Source organism: Myotis brandtii, unplaced genomic scaffold (assembly GCF_000412655.1).
Source record: "Myotis brandtii unplaced genomic scaffold, ASM41265v1 scaffold847, whole genome shotgun sequence".
In the NCBI taxonomy this organism is placed as follows: Eukaryota; Metazoa; Chordata; class Mammalia; order Chiroptera; family Vespertilionidae; genus Myotis; species Myotis brandtii.
The window spans coordinates 1,945,007-1,957,957 of NW_005371441.1; the positions used below are offsets into that span (position 1 = coordinate 1,945,007).

Below are 12,951 nucleotides of genomic sequence, written 5' to 3' on the forward strand. Positions count from 1 at the left end.
GCCAGGGGCGGGGGGGGGGCCCCCCCCCCCCAGTGCACAAATTTTTGTGCACCGGGCCTCTAGTGTATTTATAGTAGGCAGGTTACATTTCTTGCAATGTATATTTTGTACAATCAAGTTGGATTTGTACAATAAATTGGATTTCCTCATAAATCTTAAGTGATGAAATATTATGAAAATAGAAAAAGATCACATGAGAGAAATTTAATATCATTGGTGATAGAAGAGGGAGAAAGTAATAAACTAATGCACTTTGGAGAGATAAAGAATCTCTAGATTCTACCCACTGATCTGTTAAGAGCTGTTGCACCCTATTTAATTTTTTCACGGCTACATTCACATGCATTTGCTCCTAGTATAGCCACCTAATAACTGACTAGTTTGTTGAAAGACACCCTCAATCCCATAGAATGTACCACACCCCAAGTAAACGCTCATGTGAATTATGGGAAAAGGAAAAACGAAAGACACTTGCCCAGTGTCTTGAGAAAAGGTGGGAGGGATTATTTGACACATTTTTTCCATAGTGCTTAGACTTCCTCCCTGTTGTTTCTTCCTTCTCCCTTCGTTTCCAGAAAAGGGGACTTAGAGGGAGCCCGGCCCAGAGCTTCCTAGGACTGGAAGAGGGAAGCCTCATTCTAGGCAGAGAGCATGAGACACAGAGAACGAGAAGCCTTTTCGATACTTCTATTTTTGGAGTGCCTTCTCTGTCTGGAAGAGAGGTTGAGAGATGGTGGGAAACCAGAATGGGTGCTTTTAAGACAGTTCCCTCTCCCTCTCTTCATGCCCGCTCTGGAAATAGCGTTGTTTCAGTTCTTGGTCTCACTTCTTCAGGCAATAGTAAAATCTCTGGTCATGAAAAAATAATGAGCATAATTGCCAGAAAACACTTGTAGATGGCCCGAAAGTTCTACTTTCTGGCAAATCTCTTAAACACCCTCAAGGAGGGCTTTGAAAAAATGCGATGACTATTACTTCCCCATCACTCTTCATGTCTTACACGGTTGACATTCATTCAGGTGGGGAGAGATGGACGGAGGGCGCAGTGCTGTGTCACAGGTGGCTCGCAGGCAAGAGCAGCCTGTGGGGATGCCCACCTAGGGGACAGGCTGGAGAGAAATGGATCATCTTTTGTCAATCATCTGTTGCTTTTTTCTTTATGGGAGAAAATATTTTTTTAATTTATTTTCAGTTATAGTTGACATATAATATTACATTAGTTTCAGGTGTACAACATAGTGATTCAACATTTACATACCTTGTGATCACTACAATAAGCCTAATATCTCACTGTACATAATTATTACTTATTATTGACTTTGTTCCTTATGCTGCATATTACATCATCGCCATGACTTACTTTTATAACTGGAAGTTTGTACTTTTTAAACTCCTTTTCCACCCAACCATCTCTTGTCTGGCAACCATCAGTTCTCTGTATCTAAGACTTTGTTTCTCTTTTGTTTTGTTTATTTGTTTTGGTTTTTGGACTCCACATATAACTGAAATCGTATGGTATTTTTCTTTCTCTGTCTGACTTATTTTATTTACATGATAGATCTATCCATCTTGTTGCAAATGTTGAGTTCATTCTTTTCAATGACTGAATAATATTTCATTGTGTACATGTACCCTATCTTCTCTATCTATTCATCTATCAGTAGACACCTAGGTTGCTTCCATATCTTGGCTGTTACAAGTAATGCTGTAGTGAACGTATGGGGTGCATATATCTTTTTGAATTATTGTTTTCCTTTTCTTTCGGATCAATACCCAGGAGTGGAATTGCTGGATCATATGGTAGTTCTGTTTTTAATGTTTTGAGTAATCTGCGTAATGTTTATTGGCTGCATTCATTTACATTCCCACCAACAGCGCATGAGGGTTCTCTTTTCTCTGTATCCTCATCAGCACTTGTTATTTGTTTCTTTTTTATAATAGCCATTCTGACAGGTGAGAGGTGGTATCTTGTTTTTTTGATTTGCATTTCCCTGGTGTTTAGCGATGTTGATTATTTTTCGTGTGTCTCTTGGCTAGCTGTATGCCTCCCTTTGAGAAATGTCTATTTGGGTCCTTTGTTTTTCTTATGTTGAGCTGTATTTTGGATATCCCTTATCTGATATATCATTTGTAGATGTCTTCTCCCATTCAGCAGATCGCCTTTTCATCTTGTTGATGGCTGCTTCCACTGTGCACAAGCTGTATTTTATGTAGTCCCATTTCTTTCTTTATTCTTTTATTACCCCTGCCTTTTAAAAGCGATGTCAGAGTTTACTGCCTATATTTTCTTCTGGGAAATTTATGGTTTAGATCTTACATTTAAGTTTTTAAACCATTTTGAGTTATTTTTGTATATGGTATAAGAAAGTAATCTAGTTTCATCTTTTTGCATGTATCTGTCCAGTTTTCCCAACACCATTTATTGAATAGACTGCCTTTACCCTATTGTATGTTCTTGCTTCCTTTGTCGTAGATTAATTGACCATATGAGCTTGGGTTTATGTCTGGGCTCTCTGTTCTGTTGCCTTGATGTATGTGTCTGTTTTTTGTGCCAGTTCCATGCCAATTACGATAGCTTTGTAGAATAGTTTGAAATCAGGAACGTGATACCTCTGTGGCTATTCAGGTCTTTTGTGGTTCCATATAAATTTTAGGATTATTTGTTATTTTTTTTTTTTTTGAGTGCTGTTGATATTTTGTCAGATTAAATAATTGGTGTGGGTTTTTTTTTTCTCTCTCCTTTAGGGGGTGACAGGTGCTTTGACAGTTTTGATGAAAGATGCAATAAAACCAAATCTGATGCAGACCCTAGAAGTAAGTGATTTTCTTTGTATAGAAATTGTTGAAAGTTTGCATTAATTGGATTGCTTGCGCGTCCCCTACAACATGAGCACTTCCAGCCAATACGAGCCCACAAGGAACATCGGAAGAATTTGGTCATCCAAAAAAATTAAAAGTGTACTTACAGATTCTTTAATATAATTCATATCTTGCCTAATGTAGTACTAATTGGCCAGAGTAAAAATTTAGAGACTCGATATCTTGTCTAATATTTCAGTAAGTTGTGTAGTTATGTTTACATGTTTTCTCTTTTGCTTTTTTTTTTTTTTTTTTTTTTTTTTTTTTAATCTCTCATAACAATTAGGTTTTGAGATTTTTTTGTTTTTGTTTTCCCCAAACAAAACACACAGTAAATGGTGAAAAAGGTTTTCCAGGAAACTATGCTGTACCCTGCTTTTATAAGAATGCTGTTTTTGTGTATGACTTTCCTACTCTCGTCTTTATTGAACTTAAATTTCCTCATCAAAATATCTGTTTTCATCCAGGGGTTTAGTCACTCGTCTTGCTCATATGTTGCAGTAATTGTCTAATTCCCTCCTCTTAGCTAAAGAGAGCCCAGGGTTTGGGTGCAGACAAGGAGGCAGTATTTGGGTCGGGTTGACAAAGCAGATGGTGGGGGTAGGGGTCTGGAAGATAGTGGTGTACTGGTAAGTGTTTTAACAGCCAGCTCTCTGGGTGAAAATGCCTAATTTGTAGCATTTGCCAATTTGGACAATTGTCTCACAATGGCCAATTTCTGGCTCCCTTCCAGAGGTCCCTGAACAATGGAGATGGGAGTCAATGCATGCCATGAGTGGTGTAAACATCTATTTGTCCTCAATCTGTAGTGGGACAAAGGGAGGTGGAGGTGGCCAGAGGGCAAGCACATTGGGAAGACATATAACAGCAACACAAGCAAAATAACCATCCATTTATTCAGCTATTCAGCTGATACAAAGCAGAGTTTCAGTGTTCACTCTGCCATTCACTAACTGTGACCTGTGTTTTCATAATCTCATTCTCCCTTTTCTCTCATGTAAAATGCTGAGAGTCCCAATGTCCACCAAAGCTTGCTGCTATATGATACCGTACACAGTTAAATACTGTTGTCTGAAAATTCCAGGGCTAATCCAAAGACATAAAACTATCTATCATGAGTGTGGTATTTTACTTTATCTACAGAACACTTAGGAAAGTAACTCAGTAACTTCACCCTGACGTTCCTTCCTTCGGGAGCCCTTGCTTCTTCTGGCTCTGACCCCTCCCCCTCCTGGACCTTCTTTTTTTTTTTTTTAAATATACTTTATTGGTTTTTTACAGAGAGGAAGGGAGAGGAATAGAGAGTGAGAAACATCGATGAGAGAGAAACATTGATCAGCTGCCTCCTGCACACCCCCTACTGGGGATTTGCCCGCAACCAAGGTACATGCCCTTGACCGGAATCCAACCTGGGACCCTTCAGTCCGCAGGCCGACGCTCTATCCACTGAGCCAAACCGGTTAGGGCCTCCTGGACCTTCTTGATGGCCTCTCCTCCCTCTCCTCTGTTGGCTTTCGGCTCAGCCCCTGAATGTCGGGGGGCCTGAGCCCTCACTTCTCCAGCTGTGCTCTCCCCCGTTACCAGCCATGCGATGACCCCACGCTCTGGTTCTCAACCTCCTGACCTCAGAATTCCAGATTTGGAGGTACAGTTACCAAGAGCCACTTGAGTGGGTAAAAGGCATTTCAAACTTAACAAATAAGATCTTTGATTTCCAACCACCTCCTACTTCCTCCCAACCTGCTCCTTCCCCCAAGCCTGGTCTGTGAGCGGTTCAAGCCAAAAACCTAGAGATCATCCGGAGGTCCCCCTCCCTCCCTCACCCTGCCTCCCTGCCTCCTCCCTCCTCCCTGCCTCAGCTACCAGCGTGCCCACCTGTCACACCGCCAACTGGTCTCACTTTATTTTTATTTTTTATTTTACTAGCTACATTTTAAGTAGCCTCATGTATCGGATGGTGCAGATATAGAATATGTTCATCTTTGTAGAAAGTCCATTTGGACAAAGCTTCTTTTAGGGCTCTGGCAAGCCAATGGGTAATTGACTTGAAATGTTTGAAAAGTCCATTATGGAGAATATCTATAGCTTTGTCATCATGAGGAAACAAGATAGTCCCTGCATTACTTTCCGAAGTGTTCTGTATATAAAGTGAAATGCCACACTCATGGTAGGTAGTCTTATATCTTTGGGTTTTCAGACACCGTTTTTAACTGTGTACGGTATCACATGGCCGCAAGCATCGGTGGATTGTGTGAGCATATGTGTCTGTCTGAAGGTCTAACAAAGAAAATGTACACACTTTCCCATTCAAACTCCATACTGGGGGTTCCAAAACCAGGGCTCCAGTACTGATTAACACACTGTGTGGCCTTTAACTAGAAATGAAAAGTAAAATGCTGCTGATCTAGTTCTTAGAGTGGCTATATCAGGAGTAGTGAGGTGTTTATGCTGATCCAGCCACACCCTGTCTGTCACCTGTGCCCCTTGGAGACCAGTGCCCCGTGCTTCTCAGACAGATGGCCCCATCAGGGTTGCAGCGCGGAAAGGAGTGAGGGCAGCTGCCCACCCAGGGAGGCAGCCTGCGACCTTGTCCTCACGAAACGTCCCAACCCCACTCTCTTACTCAGCGAGCCACGTGCGGGGACTGGCGAGGTCAGGAGGTGACGGAGACGCTGTCTTTTAAACAGCATTTTCTTCAGAGCACTTGAAAGGTTTATCTGGACAGAAGTGCGAAATCAGACATAGACAGAGGTACACGGGTAGATGTAGACACTAAACCCATGTCTGTATACATGTCTATCAACATGTGTGTTTGGGTTTCATCATCCCAACTTTATGCCCACATACATGTGTATGACCTTCTCAGGACCCTGTTATTGTCCCTCCTGAGGACTTTGGGAGGAAAGTAAACAGAGAGCTCACAGACTGGCTTTGATAAACTGTCTTCATTCTGAGAGACGGTTTTTCTCTCACTTCCCCTCTTCCTGCTTTGGTGCAGCTTTCTCAGCTTGGAAGATGGTCAGCCAGCAGCCCATCGCGGTGCGTGGGAACTTTCTGGGGCTTGCAGCCCCCATGCCCGCGCTCCACTCCCTGTCTCCCCACGCCCGTGAGCGGGCAGCCCGTGTTTTCACAGGTGGAGCTCAGGCTTCGCGTACACAGGCCCCGGTGGCCCCGCTGGGCTCTGAATAAAACCCGAGCACTTGAATGCGTGTGGATAAACACGCTCTTTTAGGTGGGGCTACGGTCTGTTCTCATCAACAACGGAAACGTATAGGACAGGCATTAAAAATAAATGCACAGGCAGGTTTTCGTGCAAAGAATGAACATGTAATGGTTGTCCAATTTTTAACATGGAAGACAATGAAGGTCTTAAAACAGGATTTTTAAAAATCAGAATAACAAGCTTATAATTGTGAACATAAAATCAAAGAATTAACATGTAATGGTTGCCCGATTTTTAACATGGAAGACAAACAATGAAAGTCTTAAAACAGGATTTTTTTAAAATCAGAATAACAAGCTTATAATTGTGAACATAAAAATGTTATAGTTCCTTATCATTGCAAATATAATATCCTTATGTAGTTGGCCTGCCGTGAATCAAATGGATTTTTTTATGCTTGTTTTGGGTTTTTCTTGAACTGATTAATTTCTTAAATAAGCCTCTTAGACCATCAGAGTCTAAGCCCATTTTTTTTTTTTAAAAGAAAACACAATGTAAAGTCATGTGAAATAATGTAAGGCATTTACTTCACGGTCACTGAGGCAGCTAACGCAGTGGCTTATCAGAATTACCGTAGGAAATAACTGGCCCTCAGCGCCTTTTCTCCTTGGTTCGGCATTAAATGTAGAATTAACACCGTTCCAGAATACGTAAGGAACCTGGACCTTTGAAAGACTCGGGGCTTTTTAAACTTTGTGAGAATTTGTGCATTAGACTTGTAGTTTGAATGAAAGCAGAATGGCTGAAGTGAGCCTTCTCAGTACCCAGCAGTCTGGCCCACCTCGTGTGACCTTCCGTTTGTCTCTGGGGTTTTTCATTTGTTCTTCTGCTTCCACAGGGGACGCCCGTCTTTGTGCATGCTGGTCCCTTTGCTAACATCGCCCATGGCAACTCTTCCGTGCTGGCTGATAAAATTGCCCTGAAACTAGTGGGTAAAGAAGGATTCGTAGGTAAGTCATTTCTTTTTAATGTAGTTGTTGTAGGACATTGAAATCTAAAAGGTGATGACTGGAGTGGAGTGGAACTCACACGGACTTGAAATGTGTTCTTTAGACCTACCTACCCTTCAAAGAGGGTCTCGGTACTGGAAAAGCCCTGTGGGCTGGGCTGCACTGGTGAAATGATGTCGTGGTTGAACCATGGGTTCTGATGTCAGATGCATGTGGGTGTGAGTGTAAGCTCTGATACTTTCTGGCTCGGAGACCTCAGGCACATTTTAGGGACCTCAGCCTCAGTTTTCTCATCTCTAAAATGGTCATCACAATATTGTATCAAACCCTATAGAGTTATTGTGAAAACTAAAGGAGGTTATTCATTTTGAGTGTAAGCTCTGATACTTTCTGGCTCAGAGACCTCAGGCACATTTTAGGGACCTCAGAGCCTCAGTTTTCTCATCTGTAAAATGGTGATCACAATATTGTGTCAAACCTTATAGAGTTATTGTGAAAACTAAAGGAGGTTATTCATTCAGCAGATATGGAGCACCTACCACTTACAAGGCATGCGACTTAGACATGAGGCCACAGTGCCGAGGACACAAGCTTAGCCCTGCCCTCTTGGGGTGTCCTGTCTGATGGCCTATATCATCCAGCAGGAGAGGGTGTTCATTCCATCTTAGCTACTATTAGCAGTAATAGTACTATTAACAACTTAAAATTAAATTGAATCTGAATGTGTCTTTGGTGGCCTAATGGAGGAAAGAGTTCCCAGCGAATACACTTGGGAGTTTTAACTGGTAGAACTTCACATCTTCGCTGTTGTCAAACTCTCCTTTGTGGTACCTGTTTCTCTTTGGCTTTTGTTGGATATTCTAGCCAGAAAGAGGGGGCAATGGCCATAGAGATGGCACAGTGAGTGCCAGATCCCACCCATGACATTAAGGCTGTGACAAAACAAAAGACAAAACAGCAAGGCTTCATGGAATGACCCCTTAATTTGACATGGAGGGATTACACTGGCAGGTTTCACAGGGGAATTTCCATTTACCACCTGAGTGCCTACCATCACTCTTAATTTGACATTGAGGGATTATACTGGCAGGTTTCACAGGCCCACGGGGAATTTCCATTTACCACCTGAGTGCCTACCATCACCGAGTCTAGCAGTTGCTTCTTTCACACCAGTCCTCAGCCTGGTGTCCAGCTCAGAAGTGGGTTATTGTACTAGAAGGATTCCACAGGACAAAAGGGCTTAGCTGTGCACTTTTACACTCAGCCATGAGGAAGGCCATTCAGGGCTGTTGAGACTGCTGCAGGCATTCCTTGTAGGCAGTCAGGAGCAGAGGAGGATGTGTATAGCTCATTCCTCAAAGGTCTGTGCTAGACGGCCCTCGTGCACTTTGCTTCTTCGGTACCGAGTCCACAAGGAGAGTGGCTAGACATGCTGTCTCAATGGACTTGCTCGATCGATCACGGCGTAATTGGAGAGCTAATGGACGAGGAGGCCGGGCAGAGGCGGGCACCACAAGGCTGGTGCTTTTGTGAAGTGGTGTTCTAATGCTTTCACTCCACCAATAAAAGAACTTCTAGAAGAAAGCACTCGTCTCATGCTGACAGAGCTCTGCCTCTGTTCCCATCCAATGCATATTTATGGAATATGTGTTACCGTGGCAAAGCATCTGTCAAGGTGTGTGCAGAACATAGCAGCTCTCCGCGTGACCTTGGACAAGCCACCCTCTTCCAGCCAAGGTCCCTCACTCTCGGCAGAAGCCCTCTGGGCAGTGCCTCTTTTATACATGCCTGCTGCTTCCACAGCTGGTCTCCGGGCACCACAGACCTTTGACCTCTGACCTACCTTTGGTGGGAGTGCAGCTGTGCCGCTCACATGACCCTGACCCTCTGTTGTGCCGTGGGCTGTAAACTTCCCTTTATCTCCCTCCCCCCTCCCCACCCCCCATCCTTCACCACCGAGGCCCCTAAGGCAGAGACGCACTGCATCTCCCAGGTCTCTCCTCTAAAGCCCCCTCCCCTCACTAGCTTGAGGCCAGAGTGGGGCTGGTGATGGGGACAGTGGCCTTTGAAGACGTCCTTTCCTGGCTTCTGACCTTGTCAACCCCTTTGAAACCTCAAGGTGGCTGTTGGGATAACGGATGCAAAATTTATTTTCAAACGATTTCTTTGCCAATAAGCAAGTGGCACCATTTTGAAGCCTAAAATAAAGTGGAACCCAAAGAGCCCCGTTTTAACATCCTTCTGCAGGATTTAAGTGCAGGGGCATGCGTGTATCTGAAGCCTGAGGAGAAATGTCTGTGCTTAGGAAAGTCATTGTTTATAGGCTCAGCCCCAAAAGATTGATAATTTGGGTTACATTAAGGAAATAAATTATGTATGATAAAGGATGTTAGGTTAAAAAGCAAGTGACAGGTTGGAAGAAATCATTTACAACAGTAATAGACACATGAACAGCATTCAGAATATACAGGGGTGGGCAAACGGAGGTTTACGGTTGTGAATATGTGAAACAGTTTATTCTCGTGTTACTTATTTGTTAATCATTGTATTGCTGATTTGTATGACAGCTGTAAGCCTACTTTTCCCCACCCCTGTATAACTCACAAAGGGCTACAGACTGATAAGAAAAAAAACAAATACGCCCAGAAAATGGGCAAAAGATTGAAAAAGGTAGTTCACAGAACAAGAGCAATCGGACAGAATTTCCGGGTAAAACTTCAAAAGAGAAAATGATGTAGCCATTTCACTTTTCTGTAATACCCGGAAAATAAATAATTGAAAATATGTTTAGGGCATTGAAATAACTTACCTCAGGACATATTTATTGAGCTTCTGCTGTATGTCAGGTAATACATGGCCGGAGCCAGGAATTGAAGATGATTAAGACACGTTTCCCAGCCCACAGTAATTTACAATGGGGAGAGAGACAGGCCTGCAAGCAGACCCTCAAAATGGCAAGTCCAATGCACTTAGGAGATTAAGGGCCACATTGATTAACTAAGAACCTTAGGAGATGGGGCGCGTCTCTTGGATAGAATTTTCCCCACACTCCTGGTTTAATCTAGTGTTCTGTTCCATCCCAGCACACATAAGGAATTATTTTGTCTACTCTACAATAATTACTCCAAGATAATGGCCTCAATATTCCATTTAGACTTAAAAACAGAGTAAAGTTTATTTAATTAATTGCAGAAACTTGTCAGACAAGAGCAGAAGGCTCCATGAGAATCTGGGCGAGTGCTGTGGTCACTGATTTCTGTTTCTACTTCTTCCGTCAACAGTCCTCGGGGATGCACTCGCTTCATTTACTGCTGTCAAGGCAAAACATTGCTTTGGCATCAAACCCCAACCATGTGTTATTTTTAAGGAAATAAAGAAAGAAAAGAACAACATTGAGTTCCTAGGTTTTGAAAACTTATCTCATATTTAAACTATTTGCAGGGATTTCTAACTTACACATGAACCTTAGTTTTTAAAATTTATTTTCTGTTCCCTAAATTTGGTTTTGCTTCCAGTTTTGAATGAATACCTTGCCTTCCTTCTGGAATGCAGCCTACATTTTTTTTAAAAGTATATTTTTATTGATTTCAGAGAAGAAAGGAGAGGGAGAGAAAGATAGAAACATCAATGATGAGAGAGAATCATTGATATGCTGCCTCCTGCACGCCCCACAATGGGGATTGAGCCCGCAACCTGGGCATGTGCCCTGACTGGGAATCAAACCGTGACCTCCTGGTTCATAGGTCAATGTTCAACCACTGAGCCACTCTGGTCAGGCCAGTCTACATTTTTATAGCCAGGGGTTTCTTAACCGATGATCACCAGCCACCCCCTCCCATAATTAAATGAGTGTATGTACTTTTTTTAAAAACCAGAGTTAAGCTCCACTATTCTCATTAGATTCTCAAAAGAAGACATTCGTGCCTCAAAAAGATAAAAGGCCATAGTCTGCATCTCAGGCCCTAATGGGTGCGGTATGCTGCTTCCCCTTACCCTCTATGGGGATCCATGTGAAGATCGGGTGCCTTTCAGCTTCCTGTTCACATTTGACCTGAGCACTCGCATCCAAAGTGCATGTCAAGAAGTTACCTCCTGGATTGCGTCTTCTCCTTGCTAACTAGACAATCACATGGACCCAGGCTGGGTTCCCCTGGTGCTGCCTGGGTACATGAGTGTAAACAGACGAGGTGACAGAAGAGAAAGATTAGGCCCGTCCCCAATCATGCACCAGGCTTGGCCCTGCACATTTCAGGATTAGGATTTAGTGATCAGAACGAGTAGGCATAGCAGTTCTGAGGCAAACTGAATCGGCTTGGGAAACACAACCTTGTTAATATTTCCATTATAAATGCTCCGGTTCTCTGAGCTTCAAACCTGTGCTAAAGCCATCACAGACTTGCTCACTTAATCTTTAAACAGTTCCTTTGTTCTTCCCGTTTTACAGATGATACAATCGAAGCCTAAGTCATGGTACCCATCATCTGCCATGGCTCAGCCTAGGTGGCGGGGATGCGCCCACGGCCTCCCCTGTGCAGAGAGAGGATCTGTTGACTCTTCTGCCTGCAGTAACTTTCCCATCTCTCTCTATCTAGTTCCCAGCCACTCCCATAAAAAATAATTCATTTCAGATGACCTGTCTACAGCAGATGGTCACATTTAAAAACTGTACCAATATAATTATATTGTGCCAATATATAGTAACATGTGCCAACAGTCGTGGGATACTTTGAGGTGTTTTTTGTTTTTTTTTCTTCTGACTACTTTAAAAGATCCTTTTCCCTGATAAATTGCTAATAAAGGTTGTCTTACTGAGTCACATGCTGACTGCTCTCCCTGCTACTCCCCCACCCCACCCCCTTTTGCAAACAGCTTTAAATCTTTGCACTTGGGCTTTGGGACTCTGTGCTGGTGGTTACACCCTGTCCTCTGTTTCCATTTTTATTGTTAGGCAATTTTACATATGCCTTTGTTTCGATAGGAGAGAACCAAACTAAACATTCCTATAATTTCATCCACCCTTTAAAAAAACCCCATGTCCAGTGACGGTCCAGCTTTCGAAGCTCTCATTCTCCCAGACTTCACCCTGGTTACGTTACTTGGAAGCACTGATCTCAGCCCACACTCCATCATGGTTATACTCTCCGCTGATCACATTTGTAATATCAAGGATGAGAAGTGCAGAATTATTGGAGGTCCTGGCTGAAGGTCACATGCTAACGTTCCGGAAACCACTAATCACCAGTAGTGGCTTGTACCCCCTCTGCTGAGGAAAGCCTAGTAAGAGGGGTTGTTTGTTACTGCCCCAGGGGTTCTGATTTCTCATCTTGCCAGGGCCCAGTCTCATTCTCCCCTCAGTGTCCCTGCTGGCCTTTATTCCGCCTCACCTTTCTCTTCCCTTTTGTAGGAGAATGGAGCCCTCCTTTCTTTCATCAGCTAGTCTTCTGCCTCCCTCACCCCCTAACAAAAGGTGAAATATCCTGAGTATACAGTATTCCAGAAAGTACACAGATTAATATAGTGAACACCCAGGTTTCCACCACTCAGCTTTGTTAAAATCATAACATATTTCTGTGTGCTTTAGTTGTTGTTTTTTAAAAATAATCGTTTATTGTTGAAAGTATTACATATGTCCCCCCTTTTCCCCGTTGACTCCCTCCAGCCAGCTCCCACACAACCTCCCCAGGCCTCTAACACCCTATTGTCTGTGTCCATGGGTTATGATATATGTGTACAAGGTCTTTGGTTGATTACCTCCCACCCACGCACCCTCCTCCACCTTCTCTCTGAGTTTCCTCACGCTGTTCCATGCTTCCATGTCTCTGGATCCACTCCATTCATCAGTTTATTTTGTTACTTAGATTCCACATATGAGTGTGATCATGTGATACTTGTCTTTCTCTGATTGACTTATTTCACTTA

General features: G+C 43.1%; 1 protein-coding gene across 1 annotated transcript in view; it reads left to right on the forward strand.

Moving 5' to 3' along the window:
* Positions 1 to 12,951, forward strand: part of MTHFD1L (methylenetetrahydrofolate dehydrogenase (NADP+ dependent) 1-like) — a 166,596-nt gene that overhangs the window by 58,075 nt on the left and 95,570 nt on the right. Inside the window, exons 19-20 of the mRNA XM_014532123.1 lie at positions 2,746 to 2,814; positions 6,921 to 7,032. Coding sequence (XP_014387609.1) covers positions 2,746 to 2,814; positions 6,921 to 7,032 — 181 coding nt within the window. The remainder of the gene's footprint in view (positions 1 to 2,745; positions 2,815 to 6,920; positions 7,033 to 12,951) is intronic.